The 25,229-nt window shown below is 43.7% G+C and overlaps 1 protein-coding gene across 1 annotated transcript in view; it reads left to right on the top strand.

Annotated features, from left to right (window-relative positions):
• Window positions 1-25,229, top strand: part of ACVR1B (activin A receptor type 1B) — a gene marked incomplete in the record, with an annotated part of 411,504 nt that overhangs the window by 188,187 nt on the left and 198,088 nt on the right. The window contains 1 exon segment of the mRNA XM_044083814.1: window positions 17,844-18,092. Within this exon segment, the coding sequence (XP_043939749.1) occupies window positions 17,844-18,092 (249 nt within the window).

Raw genomic sequence — 25,229 nt, 5'->3', positions numbered from 1 at the left:
TAGGGACACCATTACATTTTTGGATGTATTAATCCAGAGGGCCCCAGATCATACTCTATCTACAGAGATATACAGAAAGTTCCCAGAATATAATTCCATCCTACATGCCTCTAGTTACCATCCACCTCACATAGCACGTAACATCCCTAAGTCGCAATTTATACGTGCTAAGCATATCTGCTCAGATGAGACTACTTATTTGAAACACAAATCTGACATAACTACCAGATTCAAATCTCGTGGGTACAGAAGTGGTGACATATCTATGGCTAGTAATAAGGTTTGTTCTATGGAGAGAATGGACTTACTTACATACAAGACACATGCTACCAAGCCATCCCAACCTCTCAGATTCACGACTACATATGCTCGTAATTCCAACCGCCTCATTCAAAGTGTACAGAGGCATTGGAATATTCTACAATGTGATTTGGACATCAACAGCATTATCCCTGACAACTGCCTATTTTCTTACAGGAAAGGCAAAAACCTTAACTCTTTTCAATCATTACAAACACAGGGACAACAACACACATGATTTGGTACAAACGACACTTTCTGGTGAACCGTTACATGGTTGTTTTCCATGTGGACATTGCAATAATTGCAAATATATAAACAAGTCCAAACAATTTTCTAGTCGTAACTGCCCCCAGGTTTTTGATCTGAAGTTTTTCTCCAATTGTTCCAGTGATTGGATCATCTATTTTGCCTCTTGCAATTGTGGTTCATTTTATGTTGGACAAACGTCCAGACCTCTCAGAATACGTATCTCTGAACACATCAGTAACATCAAACAAAACAGGATGCACAATGCTCTCTATAAACATACACTAGTTCATCCAACATGAAAGCTCAATTTTATTGTTATTGATATGATATTTGGGAATAGGGCAAACAAAACTGGATGGCATTCCATATTAAATATAAAAGAAAAGAAATGGATTATTAGATTGGGAGGGTTGTTCCCCCAGGGTCTTAATGAATATCTGTAGGACTCAGCCAATAGGATGCCTGCTTATTGTATATATACAGCTTTTGTATGTCATGATTTTTTTGTACACTGAAGAAGGCTGTGCTTTGCCAGCCGAAACCGGTTTGTAACTGCTGCAATATGCTGTGATTTTGTTTATTTAATACAGATTTTCATTCTAGTCACTGTTTGCTGGCTCTTATTCTTTGGTTCCTGATTGAGTTTGTTTCCTGAGCCTTGCAATTGCTACCGTGCAGAAGGTTTGTTTCTCATGTTAATATTTGATACGTCATCAGTTCAGATCCAGTACTTCCCTTCCAGAGTTAGAATCCTTTAAGATTTCTTCTTCACTTCCCAGACAAGGACACAACATGTTGATTCAGTGTCTTCCTACTGGTTACATCCTTCCTTTTGACCATTTACCAACAGTTTTATAGCCTTATTTTGAATTCTCTACATTTCCCTGTCTTCTACAGAGGTTTAAATGTACCTGTGTTTACTCCTTTCCGAGATGCCCATGATGCATAGTATGCAGATAATTTTTAAAGAATCTAATATATAAAAGCAGGGCTTGCAGGACATAATTTTGTCAGTCTAAAATTATGCTTTTCAGCTCTTCCACTTTTACCCATAATATGCATTGAAACCGTTTGGATAGTTCTACATTCGTATTTCTTAATGGGAGTTATCTGGTTCATGGATTTTCAGATGTAATGCTTCTAGGCAACTGGGGAGAGTCTTTTTATGGTGGTATAGGTCAGCATTCACCTTGACCAATTTCCAAATAGGTCTCTGTCACTGGCTGTTCACAGTTTTTGTAACTCTACCTCAGATGCTCATTTATACACCTAGTCTGGCTCCAAGCTGAGAGACAGGGAGGCACAACTTTGTTCCTTGTGTTTATCCTCATCAGTACTTCCAGGCACAGGTCTCCAACATTCAGACCTTAAAAAGTCCATGGCAACTCCGTGCCTGTTTAAGAAGGAATTAGAAGCATCTGAAACCTCTGGAGACCCCAGTCAGTTGCCATAAAGTGTGGAAACAACCTACATCTCTTGAATCCACTGTCAGGCCACCCATCACTTTTTCCACCTCCTAAGGAATGAATGCAATCATTCCTAGTTAAACAAAACTTGCTAATCTGGTTATGGTGTTTACTGACAAAAATTCCTCAAACCTGAAACTTTGCTGTATCCCTACGGAGAAGAATGTGTGCCTTGAACCATTTTAAGAATAGTAAATTACCTTAACTCATACGTTTCAAAAATCCAAGTAAGAGAGTGATTCAATTGAAATAAGAAAAAGAATCCCTGACAATTATGATAGGAAAACTTACCCGGATTCAGTCTTATGTTTATTTAATGTATTTGTATTTGTTATTTACATATGTAACTTTTACCATATGTTGCTACACTCCAGTCCTGTGGTATCCCAAGGTATTCTCAAGCAAGCGTAGACATGTGACGCCTGTACATAGTCTAGGTCTAGCAAGAAAATTTCTTCCAGTGTGCTGTGCCTAGTACACCTGTTGTGCAGTTTATGCAGGCAACATCCTCAGAGTAGCCAAGCCACATCAACTGATCCTTCTTAACGCAGAGGAGCAATGGCTGTAATCCAAGATCCTCCTGGATTGCTATGAGGGAAAGTGAGCCTATCTGCCTTGAAGAATAACTTAATTTCCTTCTTTTGGATTTGTGAACTCGTCCTTTGGTCACTACCCAAAACTTATGGCAGTAACGGACTGGGGGGCAGATTGACTGATAAATTGAGAGCTTTTCCCAATGGCTCAGTTCCAACTCCTATACCACAGTCAAATACAGTGTCTGCAGTACTATTACCACTGTGTCTGTTTACTGGTTAATCTCCCCAGCCCCTCTACCTTCACTTGGGAACAAGATGCAAAGCAACTTAGTCTACCACTTTGGGTAGTCCCTTCCCCCTCACATGCAAAGAATAGTCTACTCTTTATCAGGAGACAGCCATGAGCTTTTGATTTGGAGATGATGGTTTTCGTTCCACCCGTTTTACACTCGGCAACAGACTGTGATCTTCAGCATACACTGGAACAGTCACTTGAAGCGAAGTGGACAACTTGTCAGTAACTTGATAATGTAACAGTTACACCCAGCGAATGGATGCTTTTTTTGAATATTTGCTGAGCACTAATATGTGTTTGAAAGTCAGTAACAGACGAAGAGGCAAGATATGCTGTTAATGGGTTATCAAGCTCATCTTGATCATGGCCGACAGTGCAGTTTGTGTGGATGTAACCTTCACTTCTTATTTACAGGGACCAAATGGCATGTAACAGTGGCCCTGAGACACCATGCCATTGTAGTTCCTCTGACACATCTCAGTGTTTGAGGTCCATATGCCTTCTTCATGTCTACAAAATTTTTATAGACAGTGCTGGCAGACTCCCAGAACCCCTCCCATTTTTGTGCAAGGGCAAAATGTTGATCCATTTTTCCATGATTAGGTCAGAATCCATATTCCCCTTTTGAGGGAGACTCTCAAGTATCTGGAAGTTTGCTCTTTTAACACTCTAGTGTAGCCTTTCTCGGAAAGGCTGAGGCGCACGATTCCAATATAGTTGGAATACATCCTCCTTCACCATTTTTTGTGCTTTTTCCACTGTGCCAGCAGAACTGTTTAATCACTGCAGCAACATAGAAGTGGCTCTCTTATAAGTTGCTCCTAGCAGTACTCTGCAGTTGGCACAGTGATGCAACATTTAGAGTAACTGCCTCACAACCCTTGGTTCACCAGTTCAGTTCCCAGCTGGGCTGCAGTATGTGCAAGAGTGCATTTCCTTAGTGAATTGAAAATGCTCCAAATTACGTGGAGGTGGGTGTACCATTAGTGAATGTGTGTTTGAGTATCCTGAAATGGACCGGCATTCCCTGTATACTTTTTTCTGCTTTGCACTCAGTGTTAGGTAGCCCTTGGCTCTGTTTTTGACCCTAAGCTGGATAAGGTTGGTAGCTGGAGAATGAACGAATATTTCTGCAGGTTCACTTGCACCATTTTGTTCTAATTACTTCCGTTAGTACCGTTAACTGCGTACACTGGCCTACTACTTAAACTGTATGGAGTTGTTTTTCTGTTGTTGTGTTTTCACTCCCTTTCTAAGCAAAATAATTATTGTTTATTTATGTTTACCTGTGTAGAGAAAATAACTCTTTGCAGTTTGTGCTTATCAGAACTGCACATTGCATGTTGCCACTTTCCCAGTGTGGGAGCATCCTTGGAGTTGTTGCATCTAAGGAAGAGAGGTGTATGGGAGCAGCCCGATACAAAAAAAATAATTGTTTTACTACTACTAGTATGGTGGGGGTTCACTTTGAATGAGTTGCATATAATGGACTGAATCTATGACAGGATATTATGAATACCATTATTTACTTGTGCTGTCTGGTCTGCTTTAAAGTAAAAAAAAAAAAAAAATGTATGCTGCCTAAAATTTGAATGAGTTGCGTATAATGGGCTGAATCTCTGATAAGATATTATGAATCCCATTGTTTGCTTGTGCTGTCTGGTCTTCTATAAAAGTAAAAAAATGTATGGTGCCTAAAATTTAAACTTAAAAGGCATTAAAAACATTTGAGGAGATTAAGAGGATTTGTGGTTGAGCAGCAGGGCTGGTGGCGAAGTGTCCATTTTCAACAGTTTATTACACAAGACCTAGGACAGAAAGAAAACTCTTCAAGGGCAGGTGGGGCAGATGGATCATTGGTGGAAATGTGGATGAAGGATCAGGGAGGTAGTTTATTAATAACTACAATCTGCAAAACTCAAGATGGTAATATAGTAATGTTGTAGCCTTCTTACTTTGGATGTGTAATCTGTTGTCTTCCTTGAGTTTGTCTGTGAGAAGGCCACAAATATAAAGGTTCTTACAGATGTTCATCGTGCATACAGCTGCAGTCATAACAGATGGGTTCTCCTGCTGTCAGGTGGGTCCTCGGTCGGCCGAATTCCAAAGTCTAGGTCCGGCGTCGGTTGTCGTCACTTCTTCACTGACGTCAGTGTGACAGGGGTATAAAAGAACCAGCCGACGCCATTTTCTTCAGTCTTTCTTGCCGCGCGGTGCCCGAAGCAGAAGCAGTTCGCAAGTGCCGGTCGGCCAGCTCCTGAGATTACGAAAAATTTGGAACCAAAGTCTTCTTAAAAGCGAAGTACCCCATTGGGGAAACGTTTTCTTGCCTCAGACCGATGTCAGACAAAGTTAATAATTGTATTTCTTGTGGGAAGCAAATACCGCATAAGGATTTCCATTCCCTCTGTATACCTTGTTTAGGCCCAGACCACGACGTCTCGGTCTGTTGCTTTTGTGCTACATTCAACAAACGCACTATTAAGCGGCGGGCGGAGTTCGCCCAGCATTATTTTGGGAAAGCATTTAACTATACTATGTCGTTGGATACTCCGACTCCGGTTTTGTCTAAAAAAACGCAAAGACAAGGACCGACACTCGAGGTCTGCGGCCTCTACCGACACCACGCCAAAGCCGACTACACGTGGTCCGGTTCTCAGCGAGGCGCCTACGCAGCCCCTGATTACCGACGACACATCTTTGGCGGTGTCTCCTGTACCCGAGGTCGCAGGCTCCTCGGCCCACACCCTGACTACAGATACCGAAGCCACGCTTGGCGTTGAAACACAGAATGTGGACAGGTCCACCTCCACTCAAGGTGTCTTCAGACCTTCCTCTTCTTTCTCCATCAAGGCTTTCACCAAGTCTAAAGCTACCATGCACCCTAAGAGATCAGCTACACAGGGCCCATCTCCAGGCCCCATGCCTAAGAAACAGATGCTTAAAATGGCTGATGATTTAATTACTCTAATCAGAGGTTCTCAGCCACCTCCGGACAAAAGTCCCAGAGTGGAGGAAGATTCCCCCTCCTCTGATCAGGGCTCCATTATTTCAGAGCACTCTGATTATCAAGAACAGTCTTACTCCCCTTTTGAAGACTCTGATGCAGAGGAATCTATTCCTTCTGTATCCCCCTCTGAGGATTACTCATTTGGTGAAACTCTGCATACCTTAAGGGAACTCTTCCACTGGGAAGGCCAGGATTATTCAGATTCCAAGAAAAGGCTCAGGGAATTTCTTTTGTTACCCCAGCACAGGCCTCTGGCTATTCCTCCTGTCCTGGACATCCTAGATGATGTTTACTCGGAGGCCTGCCTTAACCCGGACTCTCTTCCTCCAACTCCAGTTAAGCCTGACAGGTACTACAGGGTTCCTGACTCACACCAATTTCTATACAAAAGTCATGCTGCTGACCTAGAAACCATCTCACAGGGGCCCAAGGGAGTTAAGGCCTCCATTGCCAAAAACCCATTGCCTTCTGAGAGAGATTCCAGATCCTTAGAAAGGTGGGGAAAAAAGGTATATACCTCGGCTACCTTATCCATGAGGGCCTTAAACTGTCAGTTTCATATGCTAAAATACCAACAGTTTCTGTTATCTCAATTGAAAAGTAAAATGTCACAACCTGAACAACCAGACATGAAGGAGTTGCAGGATTTGATGCATAGTGCAGAACAAGTGGGTAAACATACCTTACAATGTGGTTTTGATGCTCTAGAGGCCTCATGTAGAGCTGCTGTTACAGGCTCAGTCATACGTAGGCATGCCTGGCTCAAGGAACAAGCCTTGCCTGATCATGTCAAAGCTAAATTACTAGACGCCCCTCTTCAAAAGGATGTACTATTTGGGACAAATGCTGATGAAGTATTACGGAAAATGGAGGAAAAGGCTAAATCAATGCAAACTGTGAAAGAATTTCTGCAGGTTCAACCCCCACATTTTAGTAGAAATTGGCCTTCCAAAAACTGGTCCTTTCCTGCCACAGACAGACCCCAAAGAGGCAGATACAGGCGCCCGAGGGGTAGAGGGCAAACACAAGGCTCGTACAGAGGCAGACAATGGCAAGCTCCTACACAAAGAGGTGGTGAGGACAACTCGCAATCTTTCAGAAAGCAAAACCAATGACTTTCCCCTTTGCATGCCAACCAGGTCTCAAATGGCAGCCCCCTTAGGAGGAAAGCTGGCACTATTCTCAAAAAATTGGCATATTGTCACAAAGGACAAATGGATCCTGAACATTATAAACAGAGGCTACAAATTCCATTTTCATACCCTTCCAAAAATGAAAGGCATGCCAAACCTGCCACACAATCAAAGGGCAGAGGCACAAAAGCAAATTTCAGATCTTATAAACATGAAAGCTATTCAAGAGGTACCTACACGAACAAGGTCAAGGTTTTTATTCCAGGCTATTTCTGGTACCAAGGAAGGGAAAAGATTGGAGACCTATTTTGGACCTATCCATCCTAAACACGTTTCTACTCGTACCAAAATTCAAGATGCTCACTCTACAGCAACTTCTTCCCATGCTGGGCAAGGAGTCTTGGCTGGTAACATTGGACCTCAAGGAGGCATACCTGCATGTCCCAATCAGACAAAATTGCAGAAGATACCTCAGATTTCTTGCAGGTTCAACCCATTATCAATTCTCTGCATTGCCCTTTGGTTTATCTACTGCGCCCAGAGTATTCACGAAATGCCTGGCATCAGTAATTGCCTACTGCAGACTTCAAGGGATACAAATATACCCTTATTTGGACGACTGTCTGATCCAAGCGGACAGCAAACACATTCTTCTGAAACATCTGGCTTATGTAATAATGTTATTAAACTCTCTAGGATACACAGTCAACAAAGAGAAATCAAGACTAATACCCTCTCGGAAGATAATTTTCCTGGGTGCCAATTTGGACACAAACACCCAGATGGCCTACCTCACGCCAGAGAAGCGGGGGCAACTAATTCAATATTTCAGAACACTGGCAAATTGCACCAGGCTGACTGCAAGGAAAATCCTGCAGGCTCTGGGATTCATGGCATCTTGCATCTTACTAATCCCATGTGCAAAGCTGCATATGAGAAAACTACAATGGTACCTAAAAAACATATGGTCTCAACACAGCCACAGTTTGGAAACAATAATACCACTAATTCCATGCCTGCAAAAGGAATTTCTGTGGTGGGCTCAAGCATGCCAAACAAACACAGGTCTTCCATTCAGCAAGCCTCAAGCAAATCAAGTCATCACAACAGACGCCTCGGACTACGCCTGGGGGGCGCACATGACAGACCGGTGCATTCAGGGCAAATGGACCCAAAAAGAAAAGCACCTTCACATCAATCAAAAAGAAATGCTAGCAGTGATAAATGCTATTACAGCTTTCAATGACCTTCTACAACCAGGTCAGCTATTGATAAGAACAGACAACACCACAGTTATGTGGTACATAAACAAGCAGGGGGAACACATTCTTATCCCCTATGCAGACTGGCCATGTCACTTTGGAACATGGCCATGGACTTACAAATGGAACTACAAGCACAGTACTTGCCAGGCAAGGAAAACACACTGGCAGACAACCTAAGCAGGAATATGACAGATCCACACGAATGGAAGTTGCATCCAAAAATTTTTACAGAAATAATCCAAGAATGGGGAAGGCCAGACATAGATCTTTTTGCCTCCCACAAAAATCATCAATTGGCAAAATTCTGCTCAAGGATCTTCCATCCAAAGGCCTGGAGAGTGGACTCTCTCTCTTTCAGTTGGACGTCAATGACAGTTTATGCCTTCCCACCTCTTCCTTTGCTGCCCAAAGTCCTATTGAAGACCAGAGCAGACAGACCACAGATGATCCTCATTGCTCCGGACTGGCCAAGGCAACACTGGTACCCACTCCTGAGGAGCCTGACGCATTCCCCACCATGGACCCTGCCTCTAATGCCTCTTCTTCTGACTCAGCACAGCTTCAAAACTCTTCACAGTCAGCTGAAAACACTCAATCTAGCCGCATGGAAGATTCCTTAGCATCGCAGCAGGCCCTGCTCTCCAAGGAGGTGCAGGATGTCATTTTGGAGGCCAGAAGGCCATCAACTAGAAAAGCTTACTCTGCAAAATGGAAACGTTTTTGTTTGGAATGAGAAAAAGGGCCAGTGCCCTGGAAAACTGAATTTACCTCAAATACTACAATATTTGGCTGAACTGCTAAGCAGTGGACTTTCATTCTCCTCCATCAAAATCCATGCCTCAGCCATTTCTGCAGAATACAACACTGATCCACCTTTATTCTCTCACCCTCTATTAAGACAGTTCCTCAGAGGGGCTAAGAATTTAAGACCTCCAAGGAAACAACCAATACCTGCTTGGGATCTTAATTTCATTCTGGAAAAACTGACTTTGCCTCCTTTTGAACCAGCTGCCTCATCAGATTTACAATATTTGTCCTGGAAAACAGCTTTCCTACTGGCTATCACTTCAGCTCGTAGAGTTTCAGAACTACAGGCTCTTATGGCTGTCCAGCCTCTTATCATCTTCCATCAGGACAGAGTTTCATTACGTACCAACCCGTCCTTTATGCCTAAAGTGGTATCCAGGGTAGCTTTAAATCAGGCCATACATTTACCTACTTTTCATCCTAATCCTCAAAACAAAGGGGAGAGATTACTGCATTCCTTGGACATCCATAGACAACTGCGTTACTATTTGGACAGAACAAAACCTTTCAGAAAATCAGAACAGCTTTTTGTGGCCTATGCGGTAGGAGCTCAAGGAAAGTCAATATCCAAACAGACAATCTCAAAATGGATAGCCCACTGCATACGCTTTTGCTATTCCTTTCATGGCAAAACTGTACCTACAGGAATTAGAACTCATTCTACCAGGGCCACAGCCACCTCTGCAGCCTTCCTCAGAGGAGTTCCTACCAAGGATATTTTAGAAGCAGCCACTTGGAGTTCTGTGCATACCTTCTCTAAGCACTACAACCTACCATTATACTCCAAATCTAGAGCAGGCTTTGCCACTGCAGTCTTGCAGGGCATTTTGGCTCCTCCTAGCTCCACCTAGTGCCTACCACCCCTTTCTTAGCTTTGGGATTCTACCCATCTGTTATGACTGCAGCTGTATGCACGGTGAACATAGTACAGTTTTGTACCTACCATAAATGTAGATGTTCGAGTGCTAATACAGCTGCAGTCCAGGTTTCCCTCCCTCCTTCCCCTCTAGGGGTCTTCTTATATGGTGTATTTGCTTGCAACTACTGGTCTTTGATTATATTGCATTGCATTATTACATAATTTTATGTATTGCCTTCTTTCTGGGGGCACCTGACATCTGGGGCAAGAAAAACGGAAGAAAATGGCGTTGGCTGGTTCTTTTATACTCCTGCCGCACTGACGTCAGGGAAGAAGCGACGACAACCGACGCCGGACCTAGACTTTGGAATTCGGCCGACCGAGGACCCGCCTGACGGCAGGAGAACCCATCTGTTATGACTGCAGCTGTATTAGCACTCGAACATCTACATTTATGGTAGGTACAAAACTGTACTTTCCTCATCTTGAAAGAGTACCCATTGTATTATATGCTCAATTTAAAATGATTCATTAATGACCAAATTCATTAGCAAAACTGACTACAACCATGAGTACTGACTGACTACAACCATGGATGTTCTTCGTGTTTCACTGTTGCAGTAATCACATTTGGGTTATCTGCCTGCAGGAAGCCCTCAGCCAGCCTGAATACCAGTCTTCGGATTTCTGTGTTGGATGCTGTCTCTTCTACCATTACGTCAGGTCGTCAGGGGTATAAAACATGCAGCCGATGCCATTACATCAATCTTTCTTGCCGTGCGGTGCGTGAAGCAGAAGCAGTTCGCAAGTGCCGGTCGGCCGACTCCTGAAATTTTCGTTTTTGAGTTTCAGACCTGAAGTCTTCAAAAAAGATAAGTACCCCATTTGGGATCCCTTTTCTTGCTCAAACCCGATGTCAGTAAAAGTTAACAATTGTCTTACCTGTGTAAAGCAAATACCTCATAGAGATTTTCATTCTTACAGCATCCCCTGTTTAGGCCCAGACCACGACGTCCCTCCCTGTCGGTTTTGTGCCTTGTTCAACCCCCGAACTATTCATTGTCGGGCTATTTCTGCAGCTAATTACTTTCGTACTCTATCTCAGTACTCCGAAATGGCTTTGGTAAGTCATCCGGCTACCGATCTTCCGAAAAAATGTAAGGATAAAGACAGAGACAGACCGCATAGGTCCGAAACTGCCGACGATGCTTCCGTTAAGCTAGTCTGCCGGTAGTCAGGTGCTTTCGCAGCCCCTGATACCTGCTACTTTAGATTCGCAGGCCTCTACTGAGACCCATTCGGAGTCTGGTAGGCCGTGAGATGCTTCTTCGACTATGGAACCTGTGGATGTCTCTACCTTGGATGGGTCCAGAGCTGCTGTGCAGGCACCAGCTTCTGAGGGTGTATTCAGGCCTACAGACATTCACATTAAACCGACGCCTTCATTTCCATCTAGAAGTTCTGAATCTCTCAGGCATAAAACTCGCACAGTGCCTAGAAAACCGAAGACAAAACCGCATGCTCAGGCCCATAGGCCTCAAAAACATATGCTTAGAAAAGCTGAAGACCTTATTACCTTAATTAGGGGAAGCCAGCCTTCCCCCTCTAAGAACTGAATTTCTTTCTTTCTTCTTCTGATCAGGAATCTGATATTTCTGCTCCTTCTGATTACCAGGATTTGCCCTTATCTACTTCTGAGGATTCTGATGCAGAGGATTCCATTCCCTCTGCCTCCCCTCCAGAAGAGCTTTCCTTCGGTGAAACCTTCCATACTCTTAGGGAGCATTTTCACTGGGAAAGCCAGGATGAGTCCAAAAAGAGACTTGGGGAGTTTCTACTCCTGCCTCAACACAGGCCTTTAGCTATCCCTCCTGTCCTGGACATTGTAAATGATGCTTTCTTGGAATCTAGCCTTACCCCAGACACTTTACCTCCAGCTCCCAGAAAACCTGACAGGTACTACAGAGTACCTGACTGTCACAAGTTTCCTCTTCAGGAATCCTTCTGCAGATCCAGAGACCATTTCCCAAGGGCCTAAAGGCATTAAGGCTACTGTTGCCAAAAATCCTACCCCTTCCGATAGAGATTCTAGAGCCTTAGACAGATGGGGTAAGGAGGTATACACTTCTGCTACATTGGCCATTAGGGCTTTAAATTGCCAGTTTCATATGTTAAAGTATCAGCAGCATGTTATGGGACTGCTTAAACAGAAAATTATGTTGATTCCTGACTGTCCTGAACACAAATATTTAATGCATTCGGCAGAACAAGTTGGTAAACATACTGTGCAATGTGGTTTTGACGCTTTAGAAGCATCTTGCAGGACTTCTGTCACTGGGTCTGTACTTAGAAGGTACACTTGTCTTAAGGAACAAAACTTGCCAGATCATGTTAAAGCTAAATTACTGGATGCTCCCTTAAACCAAGACCGCCTTTTTGGCAACAAAGCAGAAGTCCTCAAAAGGATGGAGGAAAAAGCTAAATCTATGCAAACTGTTAAAGATTTTCTACAGGTACAGGCTCCCAGATTCACTAGGCATTGGCCTTCTAAGAACTGGTCCTTTCCAGTCCCTTCCTGGCCTTCTCAGTCCAAACCCAGAAACAGCAGACCACCTAGGATGCAGTCTCAGGCTACACAGATACCTAGACAGTGGGGGGCTTCCACTTCCAAAGCAGGGAGTAGTAAGCCACCCCCTATGGTAAAATGGCACAATGACTTAACCTTAACTCTTCCAAGCCCTGCTCAGCCACCTGCTCCCTTAGGAATAAAGCTCGCCCTGCATGCAAAAAACTGGGAACTCATTCCCCAGGACAAATAGGTCTTGAACATAGTTTCCCAAGGATACAGATTCCACTTCCATACACTACCAACCCGAAATCAGTGGGCAGAGGCCCAACAGCAAGTTCTCTCTCTTCTCAGTATCAGGGCTATTCAACCTGTCCCAGCAGAACAAAGGGGACAAGGTTTGTATTAAAGACTTTTTTTCTGGTACCCAGAAAAGAACTCTTGGTGTCCTATCCTGGACCTGTCTATTCTCAACACCTTTCTGGTAGTTCCAAAATTCAAAATGCTAACTCTTCAACAGCTTCTTCCTATGCTAGCCACGGATGCCTGGCTGGCAACCTTAGACTTAAAGGAAGCTTACCTGCACATCCCAATAAGGGAATCTTGCAGGAAATACCTACGCTTCAGTGCAGGCTTCATGCACTATCAGTTCTTTGCATTTCTCTTTGTGAATACCCTGGGCGCAGTAGATAAGACAAAGTGTCTAGTTCCAGCCATTGCATTTTGCAGGCAGAAAAGTATTCAAATTTACCCATACTTAGACGATTGTGTAATTCAGGCAGAAAGCCAGGACTTGCTATTACAATACCTGGCATTCGTAAAGAAACTTCTGATCTCACTGGGGTACACCATAAACGAAAAGAACTCTCACCTAGTACCCTGCCAACAGATTGTATTCCTAGGAGCAAGCTTGAACACAACTTCCCAGATGGCATTCCTCACTCTAGTAAAATAAGTTTATTTGACAACCTACTTCAAACTACTGGCCACAAAACCCCAGCTATCTGCAAGAAAAATACTGCAAGCCCTGGGGTTCATGGCCTCTTGCATTCTACTAATTCCATATGCAAGACTGCATATGAGGAAACTCCAATGTTATCTAAAAAGCCTATGGTGTCAACATTCTCAGGACCTGGAATCAATGATTTCTATCATTCCTTGTATAAAGACAGAGTTCCTTTTGGTGGGCAGAGGCCTGCTACCGCAACAAGGGCTCCCTTTCACTCTACCCCCTGCTGCCCAAACCCTAACCGACGCCTCAGACTATGCATGGGGGCTCACATGGCAGGGCAGTGCATTCAGGGCAAATAGAACCCGGGACGAGACAGATTCACTTGTATATCAATCAAAAAGAAATGTTAGCTGTACAGAATGCTCTGACAGCCTTCAAAGACCGGATTCTTCCAGGACAACTATTGGTAAAGACAGACAACACCACAGTTATGTGGTACATAAACAAGCAGGGGGGAACCCACTCGTACCCTCTCTGCAGACTAGCCATGGCTCTGTGGAACACAGCCTTGAGCTACCAAGTACACCTACAGACTCAATTCCTGCCAGGCAAACTAAATTCACTGGCAGACGACTTAAGCAGTGACTTCATGGACCCACACGGATGGAAATTAGAACCAAAAATATTCAATCTCTTGAGGAACAAATGGGGGACTCCAGAGGTAGACCTGTTTGCCTCCCTCAGAACTACCAGTTGGACAAATTCTGCACAAGAACTCCCCACAGTCAAGCTTGGAAAGTGGATGCCCTGTCCTTTACCTGGGAAAGCCTCTCGGTTTATGCCTTTCTCCTCTGCCTCTACTCTTGAAGGTTCTACTAAAGATCAAACAGGACAAGCTATGGACAATACTTATTGCACCAGACTGGCCACGCCAGCACTCTTACCCCGTCTTGCGCAGTAAGACACTGCGGCAACCATGGCATCTGCCTCAGACCCCCTCCCTGCTGTCCCAGCAGGCGGGCCAGATTCTGCACCCTCACCTTCGAACCCTGAACCTGGCAGCCTGGTTAATTCCTTGAGCTCTTCTCTAGCATCCCTCAGTAAGCAGGTGCTGGATGTCATTCTGGAGGCAAGGAGGCCTAGTACTAGAAAATCCTATGCTGAAAAGTGGAAAAGATACTGTTCCTGGAGCCAGGCTCAGGGGATGGGCACAACAGTGCCCAGCTTACCTCATATTCTTCAGTACTTAACAGAAATGCTCCACAAGGGCCTATCCTTCTCCATTAAAATTCATGCCTCTGCCATTTCAGCACATTATAATACTGAGCCACCCCTCTTCTCTCACCCCCCTGCTAAAACAATTCCTTAGAGGGGCCAAAAATGTAAGACCCCCCCCCCAGGAGAGCTCCCACTCCTGCGTGGGATTTTAACTTTGTATTGGAGAAGCTCACCCCCCCCCCCCCTTTGAGCCAGCTGCAACAGCAGAGTTGAAATTCCTTTCTTGGAAAGCAGCCTTCCTCCTAGCCATCACTTTAGCAAGAAGAGTGTCTGAATTACAGGCCCTTATGGCAGTAGAACCCTTAATTATCTTCCATGCGGACAGGGTTTCCCTCAGGGCTAACCCTTCCTTTATGCCCAAGGTGGTGTCTTCTGTGGCCCTAAATCAGTCCATTCATTTGCCTATTTTTTTCCCTAATCCACAAAACAAAGGGGAATGAATACTGCACTCCCTGGACGTGCACAGACAACTTAGATTTTATTTGGACAGGGCTAAGCCTCTCAAAGTCTGAACAGCTGCTAGTTGGCTTTGCTGCAGGGGCAGAGGGAAAGGCCATTTCAAAGCAAACCATTTCCAAATGGATGGCCCATTGCATTAATTTCTGCTACAAGCACAATGGAAGACCTACCCCACAGGGGATAAGATCACATTCCACCAGGGCTGCATCTACCTCTGTGGCCTTTCTCAGAGGAGTCCCTACCAGGGACATCCTAGAAGCTGCTACCTTGAGCTCTCTACATACCTTCACCAAGCATTACCACATGCCTATTTTTTTCTAAATCCAGAGCTGGTTTTCCCACTGCAGTCTTCCAGGGCTTAATAGCTGGCCCTAATGCTCTTTAACTTTCTCCTCCCTTAGCTTTCGGAATCTACCCAAATATGATGACTGCAACAGTGAAACACGAAGAACATAGTACAGTTGTGTACACTTACCATAAATGTAGATGTTCGAGTGTATTCACTGTTGCAATCCTGGTTACCCTTCCTCCAGCCCTCTGACTTCCCTTGGCTCTACCTTTCCTTCTTGTTTGGTATATTTATTTTTTCTGGTGTATTTGCTTTTTGATGGGGGTGTACCATAGTATATAATTGCTTCCCATTGTGGGGGCACCTGGCATGTGGGGCAAGAAAAACTGATTTAATGGCGCCAGCTGCATGTTTATACCCCTGATGACCTGACGTCATGGAAGAAGAGACACCACCCGACACAGAAATCCGAAGACTCTGGTACTCAGGCCGGCTGAGGGCTACTTGCAGGCAGATAAGGCTAGTGTGATGACTGCAACAGTGAATACACTCAGACATCTACATTTATGGTAAGTGTACACAAATGTACTTTTCCTTTCTGTCTCACCTGCTAGTGATACCAAACATATTGGCAGTTACTACAGGGGATTCTTTGTGTTTTTTTTTTTTTAAGTTTTTAGAAAATGTTACAAAGTAAGGAGAAAACAGTAGGACTTGAAGTGCGAGTGTGGCTTTTTGGGTATGTGAGGTAGTCTGCTTTTCCCATTTGATCTCCGCCGTATGCAAGGACAGTGTAGACCTGAACAGTTGCCATGTTGTCCTTGACCACTTCAGATGGAACTTGTTTTCTTAAGCTTGGAATAACATTGCAAATGTAACTTTATCTTTCTTATTTTGTGATTTTGCACATTTATTGTGATTGTTTGTATTTTAATATATTCTTTTTTACAGTGGTTTTAACATACTCCAAGTAGAGTTGGAGATGGAAAGATCTCCATGTATAGTTATTTGTATGTGGTGCTGTGTAGTGAAGTGCAATATTTGAATGAGATGTTGTAGAATGATTTCACATATGAATTACTTTTTTATATGACCTGAAAGATGTTCCATGGCTTCCAGTTAAATACCCTTGACTGCATACGTAGTTTGTGGGTTGTATCTGAGTATACCATAGAACAAAGTAGAGTGCACACCAGGCAGCAGAGGGAGTGTAACCAGAGACCAACAAGGTGTTTGTTCCCATAGGCATTGCAGGTGTTCATTCTTGTTTTACCAAGCTGGACATTGAGAGAAGAAGCCTGGAACCAGCATGGGGGGATAGAGTCCTTTGCCAGCTACTTGCAGGATGACTGTCTCTTTCAGGACAGTTGACTCTTGCTTGTAATGGCCAAAGGGGAACAAATGGGCTGACTAGGTGTTTGAGGGAGTTGCTAAAAAACAAAGGAGAAAAAAAAGTAAGAATGGTTTGCAGGAGTAAGTCCCCTACACCCTTTAACTTATATACACCAAATCCATGGTTGCACCAATATGAAGACAAATTTAATCTGTGAAAACTTTTTACTTGTCATGGTGTATGGAAGCCAAAATGTCTGCTCTCATTTCCATGGTATTTCAAACCCTTCAGCTTGTACGGACATGCACAGTGGGAACAAAAGGTATTCGTGATGACTGCTTGCATGATGGCCATGTTACAGTTGCCCCGACAGTTAGGGAACAGGTTGGAAGACTTCGTGTTTGGCCAAATTAGCAGCTTGCTTGAGGGGACAAAAACAAACTTTTTTGTGTGCTTGCAAGTATCTGTTGGTGCAGTGATTTCATATGGATGTTATCTGATTGTAGAACACCATGACTGTTCCTTGAATGTGTTTTTTTTAGTGACTGAATGCTATATTCATTCAGCCAAAAAGCATGCAGCATCTGAAAGGCTGTATTAAATGTGCTGTACAAGTGCACATTCCTGTGTAGTATTTATTGGCAACTCCGCTTTTTTTTTTTTTGTTCTTTCCTTAGAACTAACTTCTCGTATTACTGTGCTACGTCTCTGCTTTGCCTTCAGCTTATTAAACAATATTCCTTTTTTTTACATTTAAACAGTTTATTTAAATAGCTGCATTAATCCTTTCTTTTCTTATGATGGCTTGCTTTGTGCACAGTTCATGTTGTCTGGTCTGGTACTAGCTTTTTTTTTTCTTCTTTTTGCAAATGGATCCTGGAAATGCCATAACCAAATATTTCTTTTTCTGAGGCAGTATATTTAACATAAAATTAGAGAACCATGTCGTGTCTTCAGTAGTGCATTCTAGTGTTTTACGTGCTTGGCAGCTCTGACTTAAATAATGTTGAATTGTTAACTTGTTTTTCTTGCTCTCCATTCAGGTAACCCAGGAGTTAATTACTCTGCGTCCACTTTAGGAGCTGTAGAACTAGCAGCAGTCATTGCTGGACCTGCATTTTTGCTATGCGTTATTTTAATTGTAGCTATATTCCTGTTCCAACACCACCAGCGAGTTTACCACAATCGCCAGAGGTTGGACATGGATGACCCGTCTTGTGACATGTACCTCTCCAAAGAAAAAACCCTGCAAGACCTCATCTATGACTTGTCAACGTCCGGTTCAGGATCAGGTAGGGGGAACAGCTTTATATTTTGCTCTCCATTTATGGCTGTGTGTCTTTATTATTGATGGGTGTTATATTTATCCTGTTAAAGGTCAGATAATCCTGTTCTTTAACTTCTTCAGTTCTGTGATGCCCTGTTTGGATTATTTTAATTCATGCTGTTTCCCTCATAGTTGTAATTAGGATTGAAGTTACTCAGTTCCCCTGTTCTTCTGCTTGGGACATTGGAAGTTGGAGATAACCTCTTTATCTTGTATAATACCAAATTATCCAGCCTTTAAGACATTGTTTTTTGTCGATACGGACATAGGTTCATAGGTAGGTACTAGGCTATCGGCCCAAGGGCCTACGTAAGCCTAGCCAACAAAGTTCTGTGACTTACGCCACCCAAGAAAGTTATTTTCCTGTGCCACTGTAGAGCAGACACACACAAGTGATCCCCAGGGTGTATTTCCTATTTCCCATCCACTCATCAAGATTTTTCTTGAAGAGTGCTAATGAAGAACTTTGCTTGACATAGATGGGTAGCCTGTTCCAGAGTATGGGAAGTCTCTGGGATAGGAATCTATCCCTCCAGCATGTCCTGTTTATTGTGGTGACAAGGTTTAGGTCCCTAGAGCATGTAGCTCTGAGGGATTGGGATTTCTTTAGGTGTAGCATGTCCAACAGCTCTGGGTTTGACATAGCTTTATATGTTAGGCAGATATCACCTCTGAGTAGGCGATATGCTACGGAGTAAAGCTGGAGTTGTTTGAGGCGGTCAGTGTAGGGTATTTGTTTGAGTCCAGTAATCCTCTTTGTGAGGTACTTCTGTGGCCTTTCCAGCTGCTGCAGATGTCTTGTGAGGTACATTCCAAAAGGGGCGTTGTACTCTATAGTGGGTCTAATGAGTGTCGAGTAGAGGGGAACGATGACTTCTTTTTTTCCTGGATGAGAACCGTTTTATGATGAGGTATGCCACGTAGAAGGACTTCCTGACTACTGTGGCGATGTGACTATCAAAGGAGAGACTACTGTCCACCTGGGTCCCAAGGTCTCTTATCAAGCATTCGGTGTTAAGTAGATTGCTGCCTATGTGGTAGTTCATGGGTACGGAGTTTTTACCAAAGGGGATGACACTGGACTTTTTGGCATTGAGCTTGAGGCCATGGCTCTGACACCAGGCATCTGTCTCGGAGAGAGGCCCTTCTGTAGGATGTTCACATCATTTGGGGACTTGACTATGGCTCCTAGTTTGCAGTCATCTGCGAACTTCATTAGCCAGAGGCCTTCTGTGTTAGCCTGTACTTCAGAGAAGTAGATACCAAACAGGAGCGGTCCCAGGACGGAACCCTGTGGTACTCCACTTGTCACTGGTTTGATGTCAGATTTGGAGTCTGCAACTTTTGCAGTGTGGGTTCTGTCAGTGAGCCAGTTGGCAACCATCTTGTGACGTCGGGGTTTATGCCTAGTTTATTGAGTTTAGCTATAATTTCAGAATGGGGGATGGTGTCGAAAGCCTTGGCGAGGTCAAGATAGGCTGTGTGAACCACCTTACCCTCATCTACGGCTTTGGTGACTGCCTCAAAGAAGTCGATCAAGTTCAGGAGGCATGATCTGCCTTTCACAAACCCGAACTGGGTGGGATCCAGAGTTTGGAGGTTACCAATGTCTTTGTTTATGAGTTCCATGATGATATGTTCCATGGCTTTGCAGACCAGGCTCGTCAGCCTAATAGGTCTATAGTTCCCGGGATCAGTGGTGGCTCCCCCTTTGTGGAGTGGGATAACTGTTTCTGTGCGCCATTCAGTGGGCACAAAGCATGATGTGAGGCTATTATTGAACATGGTGCTTAAGTGGGGAGCCAGTTCATTCTGAAGTTCATGTAAAACGCAGCCTGGGATGTTGTCCGGTCCCATGGATGCTGTGTTTTTGGCTTTAGAGAGTGCAGATTTCACCTGCGTAGTTGTGATTGCAGGGACTCTGCATTCTTCCTGTATAGATATGGGCCCTTTAGGGGATGGGGGGGGGGGGTAAAGTTAGCACTGAACCTGTCTGCCAGGATGTTGGCAATATCAGTTGGCTCTGTAATTTTCATGCCTTTGTGCTGTAACTCAGAGCAGATCTGGGTGTTGCCATTGAGATTCTTGACATAGCTATAGAATGCTTTGTGGTTGTCCTTGGAATTAGTGGCAATTTTATTTTCGTAGCTAGCTGTGGAGGATCTTATAAGGGATCTCAGCTTCTTACTGAGGCTGACCAGGGAGCTCCTCCACTCGTGGGATTTTACTCTCTTTTGCAACAATTTCTTCCTTCTGTTGTACAGTTTGTTTATGGCAGGGGACCACCAGATTGGCTTCCTTTTTTTGGAGGATAGCGTCTTGGTTCTGTTTGGGATAGTACGATCCATGCACTCATGTAAGTGCTTATAGAGTGCATTTGTGTAGGGTTCAGCAGTTGTAACTGTATTGTCCATCTGCATGGGTGTCATGAAGTTCACTACTTCTGTCTTAAGAAGCATGAAGTTGGCTTTGGAGAATTTTTTACTGTGGTTTCCTTAATGGGGGGTGGGGGTGGGATGTGGATATCAAGGGTGATTAGCTTATGGCCGGATCGGACCAACGAGGAGTTGACTTCAGGTCTGGAACACCGGTCACTCATGTTGGTAATGACTAGGTCTAGGATATTGTTGCCCCTGGTGGAGGTGTGGATAAGTTGATCTAGGGCATTGGAGTTTATGAATTCCAGAAAGCGTTGCGCTACGGAGTTGGTACATGAGTAGTTTTCCGAGTTAATGGTGGGGTAGTTGAAGTCGCCCATTATTAGGGTGTTTGGTTGAACCCTAATATTTTCCAGTACATCAAGAAAAGAGGAGTGGGAATCCTGGGACATGGTGGGGGATCTGTAGCAAGCTACAATTTGGATTGCAGTTTTGCTAAGAGTTAGTTGCACTTGGATAACCTCGGATGCATTATGCTGAGCAATTAGCCTGGAGGTGTGGATATCCTTAATGAATATGGACACACCACCACCTTTGGTGTTTCGGTCCAGGTTACATGGCCGAAAAGTGTGGTATGAGTTCTAGCCTGGTAGTGCAGGGGTGCTCTCTGGAGCCTTGAACCAGGTCTCAGTCACTGCACAAATATTGATGTTCTCAATTTTAAGGAGTGCCTCGAGTGAGTGCATTTTGAAATTTAGACTTCTAGCATTGAGTAGCATTACCCTCAGTGTTTGCTTGCCTGTTCCTGTTATGGTGGTGAATTTGTTACTTGAACCCTGCCTAAAAAAGGCACTATAGGGGCAGCAAGAGCCTTAGCCAGTATCCGGAATCCCAGGGGCGACAGGTGCAGGCCATCTGTGGCAAAACATCATGGTCTGTCGACCATGTCATCCCAAGCAGACAGATACTGGATCCCTTTAGAATGACACCAGAAGCTTAGCCAATTGTTGAAGTCAATCATTTTGTCCTTGTACTGCGGTATCATTCTGGGCAATGGCAGAATGCTACTCAGGGCTAGGGTCATACCTGACTGGGCTACAAGATCGCAGAGCTCTTCCATGTCTCTTTTCATGTAGTCCAGGGAGGTACGTCTCAGGTCATTCACACCAACATGGACAATGACAGAGTCATATTTGTACTTGTTGTGGAGTGACCTGAGTGCGTGGGTTATGTGGCGGATCCTGGGACCCGACAGGCAGCTGACAGTAACCTTCTCCTTGTTTAGCCTGGTGAGTGGGACATCAGTGTGCCTGACTATAGAGTCACCTATGACTAGTGTGTTGGGTATGTTGTTTTGCCTTATTGGCTGTGTTTGAGTGGCACACTGAGTCTGTGGGCTATGTGTCATTTGGGTTGTGTTGGGGAATGGAGGTTGCTTGTGTTTCTGTTTGGAGGTCTCTGTTGCTTATGCAGATTATTATTGAGAGCCTCTGCAAATGTTTTGAGTTTCTATGTGTGGATTTTGGTGGTGTTAGTGAGACTATGTGATGAGTGTGGTGTGGTGCAAATGTTTACCTTCTCATGACTGTCAGGTTCAGTCTTGGTTGGAGAAAGCTTTACCTCCAGTTTGGCTGGATAAGTGCATCTCTCACAGGTTGTAGTGTTGGGCGGTAGGAGGAGAGGGTTGTCTGTGTATATGAGGCAATTTCTACATTGCCTCAAGATGCCCAGATTCATCAGATAGACAGGGGAGAACACTGGGAGCTGACCCTTGGACATGCCTGAATAAAAAAATATTTTCCTCTAGATAAGTGAGGAAAGTGAGTACAAGAGCTGTTTTTCTCAACGCCAGTGAGAAAAGTAAGTGCAAAAACTGTTTTCCTGTAGGTAATGAGGAAGAGTGAGTGCTATAGTAATTAGTAGCTTATTTAGTGCTTACAAGTTCTGAACAAGTGCTGAGTATGAATAAGCAAATTTAAGTGCTAAATCTAAGAATCTGTATCTGCACTAGACGAGTTACAGAAACAAGTGCAAATGCAGGCTTTCAAATCAGAAAGTTGAGAGAGATGGAAGATTGCCCAAATGGCCAATAACTACAAATTCTGGGCCAGAACCATTCCTTATGTGGTAGACAGGTTACCTAATGCTTACCACTCCCACTGATAAGCTAGAAGACTTCCCCCCAATACAGAAAGGCTTGGGGGGCTCAGAAGCTTACAGACAGTCCTGGATACAGCAAATCTGTATCTGGAACACTAGTTACAGGAAAGATAGGAAACAGGCTTGCAGTTTTTTTTTTTTTTTTTTTGTTTTGTTTTACAGAAAAGTAGCAAAAACAGTAGTAAAAACAATTCACATGCAGTGCAAGCTAGCACACGAGTATGTAGCAATATTAGACCACACACTGTTTAAAAAATGCAATTAAATTAAAAAGGACTAAAAGCAAGTGCAGAAAGGGTTTATTAGGTAGAATGCGGTAAAGATATGAGACTGGGGGAGTGTCCTAGATCAAATCTACAGTGGGGCGGGCACTGCAAAAGCCACCAAATTTAACTACAAACCAAAAACAGGGACTGGGGGTGGGGAAGACAGTTTCAGCAGAGATTTGAGCAACCACTAACAGTGTAAACTATAAAACCAAAAAAATATACGCAGGTCTGTATATTTGCAGATCAGTATCTAAGCAACAATTAAACACTATAATAAAGTAAAATATACTCAGCTCTGTATATTTGCAGATAATCTTGTAAGACTGTCTCTCGGAACACAGGTTCCAATTTAAATGCAGGCTGTTATTAACAGGTCAAATTAAGGGAACCTTGAGTTAGGTAACACACAAGCTATAAAAAACAGTTATATCAGCTGAAGACAAGGCAGAAAATGGGGGTGAGGGGCTGGCGAAGACAGTTTCAGCAGAGATTTGAGCAACCACTAACAGTATAAACTATAAAACCAAAAAAATATACTCAGCTCTGTATATTTGCAGTATCTAAACAACAATTTAAACTCTATAATGAAGAAAAATATACTCAGCTCTGTATATTTGCAGATAATCTTATAAGGCTGTCTCTCAGAACACAGGTTCCAATTTAAAATTTACATAAAATGGTTCTTGGAGTGGTTAACCACTGTCATAACATCATACAAGTCAGAACCTGTAATACAGTTGGTGTTTTAATTTACTTACTTGCTTACTTTTTGTTGACTGGGTTAGTTCCATTACACCAGTGTTCTCTTTACAGGAGAGACCTTCATTAGCAACTAGGGGAAATTTAGCCAGGGCACCGGAGAACATCCCCCTACTCTTCAGTAGATGATTTGTAATCTTTTACATCCTTCTGAGCTGCCATCAACTCAAGCGTATGGGATCTCTGTTCAACATCTCATCCAAAGATGCTGTATTACTGAAAACACAGTGAAGGTACTAAGTTGGTCTTTCAAAGATGTATGCTTTTTTCCCCTTACCCAGTATGCCTTACTGGTATATATAAACCATTGTCTAACCCGTACCATGAAATCATTTGTGAGTGTGATCATAGAGAAAAGGTTGAGTTGACACTGAAACTAAAACATTAACAAAAAGTAGAATTTTAATTTTCCAAAATCATAGCTTTAACATCCAGAGTGAAAACAAAATGGATAAACACCTGGTACCAGGCTTTAAATATGAAATCCACTGTGTCGTTCCTTCAGACCATCACTTTATTACACACAGAGTGAGAGGTTTTGTCTGTTCACATTCAAACTTCTTCAGACCATTAAGTCCAGTCAAGGTCCTTCTTTAAAATCAGACGTTCTTATCTTTCACTGTTGCAGTCATCACATTTGGGTTATCCCTGCCAGGGTAGCCCTTGGCCAGCCCGAATACCAGAGGCTTAGTATTTCTGCGTCGGTTGCTGTCGCTTCAGGACTGACGTCAGGTCGTCAGTAGTATAAAGTAAGGCAGCCGACGCCGTTACAACAGTCTTTCTTGCCATGGAGCCTGAGGCAGAAGCAGTTTGCATGAGTGCTGGTCTGCCGCTACCTGAGATTCGTTTACCAAATTGAAGTTGAAGTCTTCTTTAGCTAAGTACCTCGTTGGGGATGCTTTTTTCTTGCATTAACTGATGTCAGAAAAAGTTAATAATGGTCTCGCCTGTGGAAAGCAAATACCACACCGATACTTTCATTCTTACTGCATCACTTGTTTAGGCCCAGACCACAACGTCCCCCGTTGTCGCTTCTGTGCTTTGTTCAACGCCAGAAGTATCCATCTTCAGGCCCTTATTGTACCTAGGTATTTTCGCTTAGAGTCCTCTAATTCCAATATGGCTTTGGTAAGTTGTCCAACAGCAGATCTTCCAAAAAAAGTAAAGATAAAGACAGAGACAGACCGCACAGGTCCAAAACTACCGACGGCGCTCCGTTAAGCTAGCCAGTTCTCTGGTACTCGGTGAGGTGCTTTTGCATGCCCTGATGCCTGCTTCTGTGGATTCGCAAGCCACTACCGAGACCCTTTCAGAGTCCGGTATGCCTCAAAACTCTTCTTCGACTAAGAATCCTGCGCTAGTCTCTACCTTGGATGCATCTGGAGCCGCTGAGCAAGCACTGGCTTCCGAGGAAGTCCTTCGCACTACCGATTCTAGACACAAACAGTTTTCTTTCACGACTACCATTCTTTCAAAAATGACTGAGTTTCTTAGGCCCAGGGTATGAACCACACCCAAGAAACAAACTACCCAATC

The sequence above is a fragment of the Protopterus annectens genome, chromosome 9.part0, assembly GCF_019279795.1.
Source record: "Protopterus annectens isolate FY-2018-M chromosome 9.part0, PAN1.0, whole genome shotgun sequence".
Taxonomy (NCBI): domain Eukaryota; kingdom Metazoa; phylum Chordata; order Ceratodontiformes; family Protopteridae; genus Protopterus; species Protopterus annectens.
The sequence above is the reverse complement of the archived record's forward strand: the minus strand, read 5'-3'. Positions and strand labels throughout refer to the sequence as shown.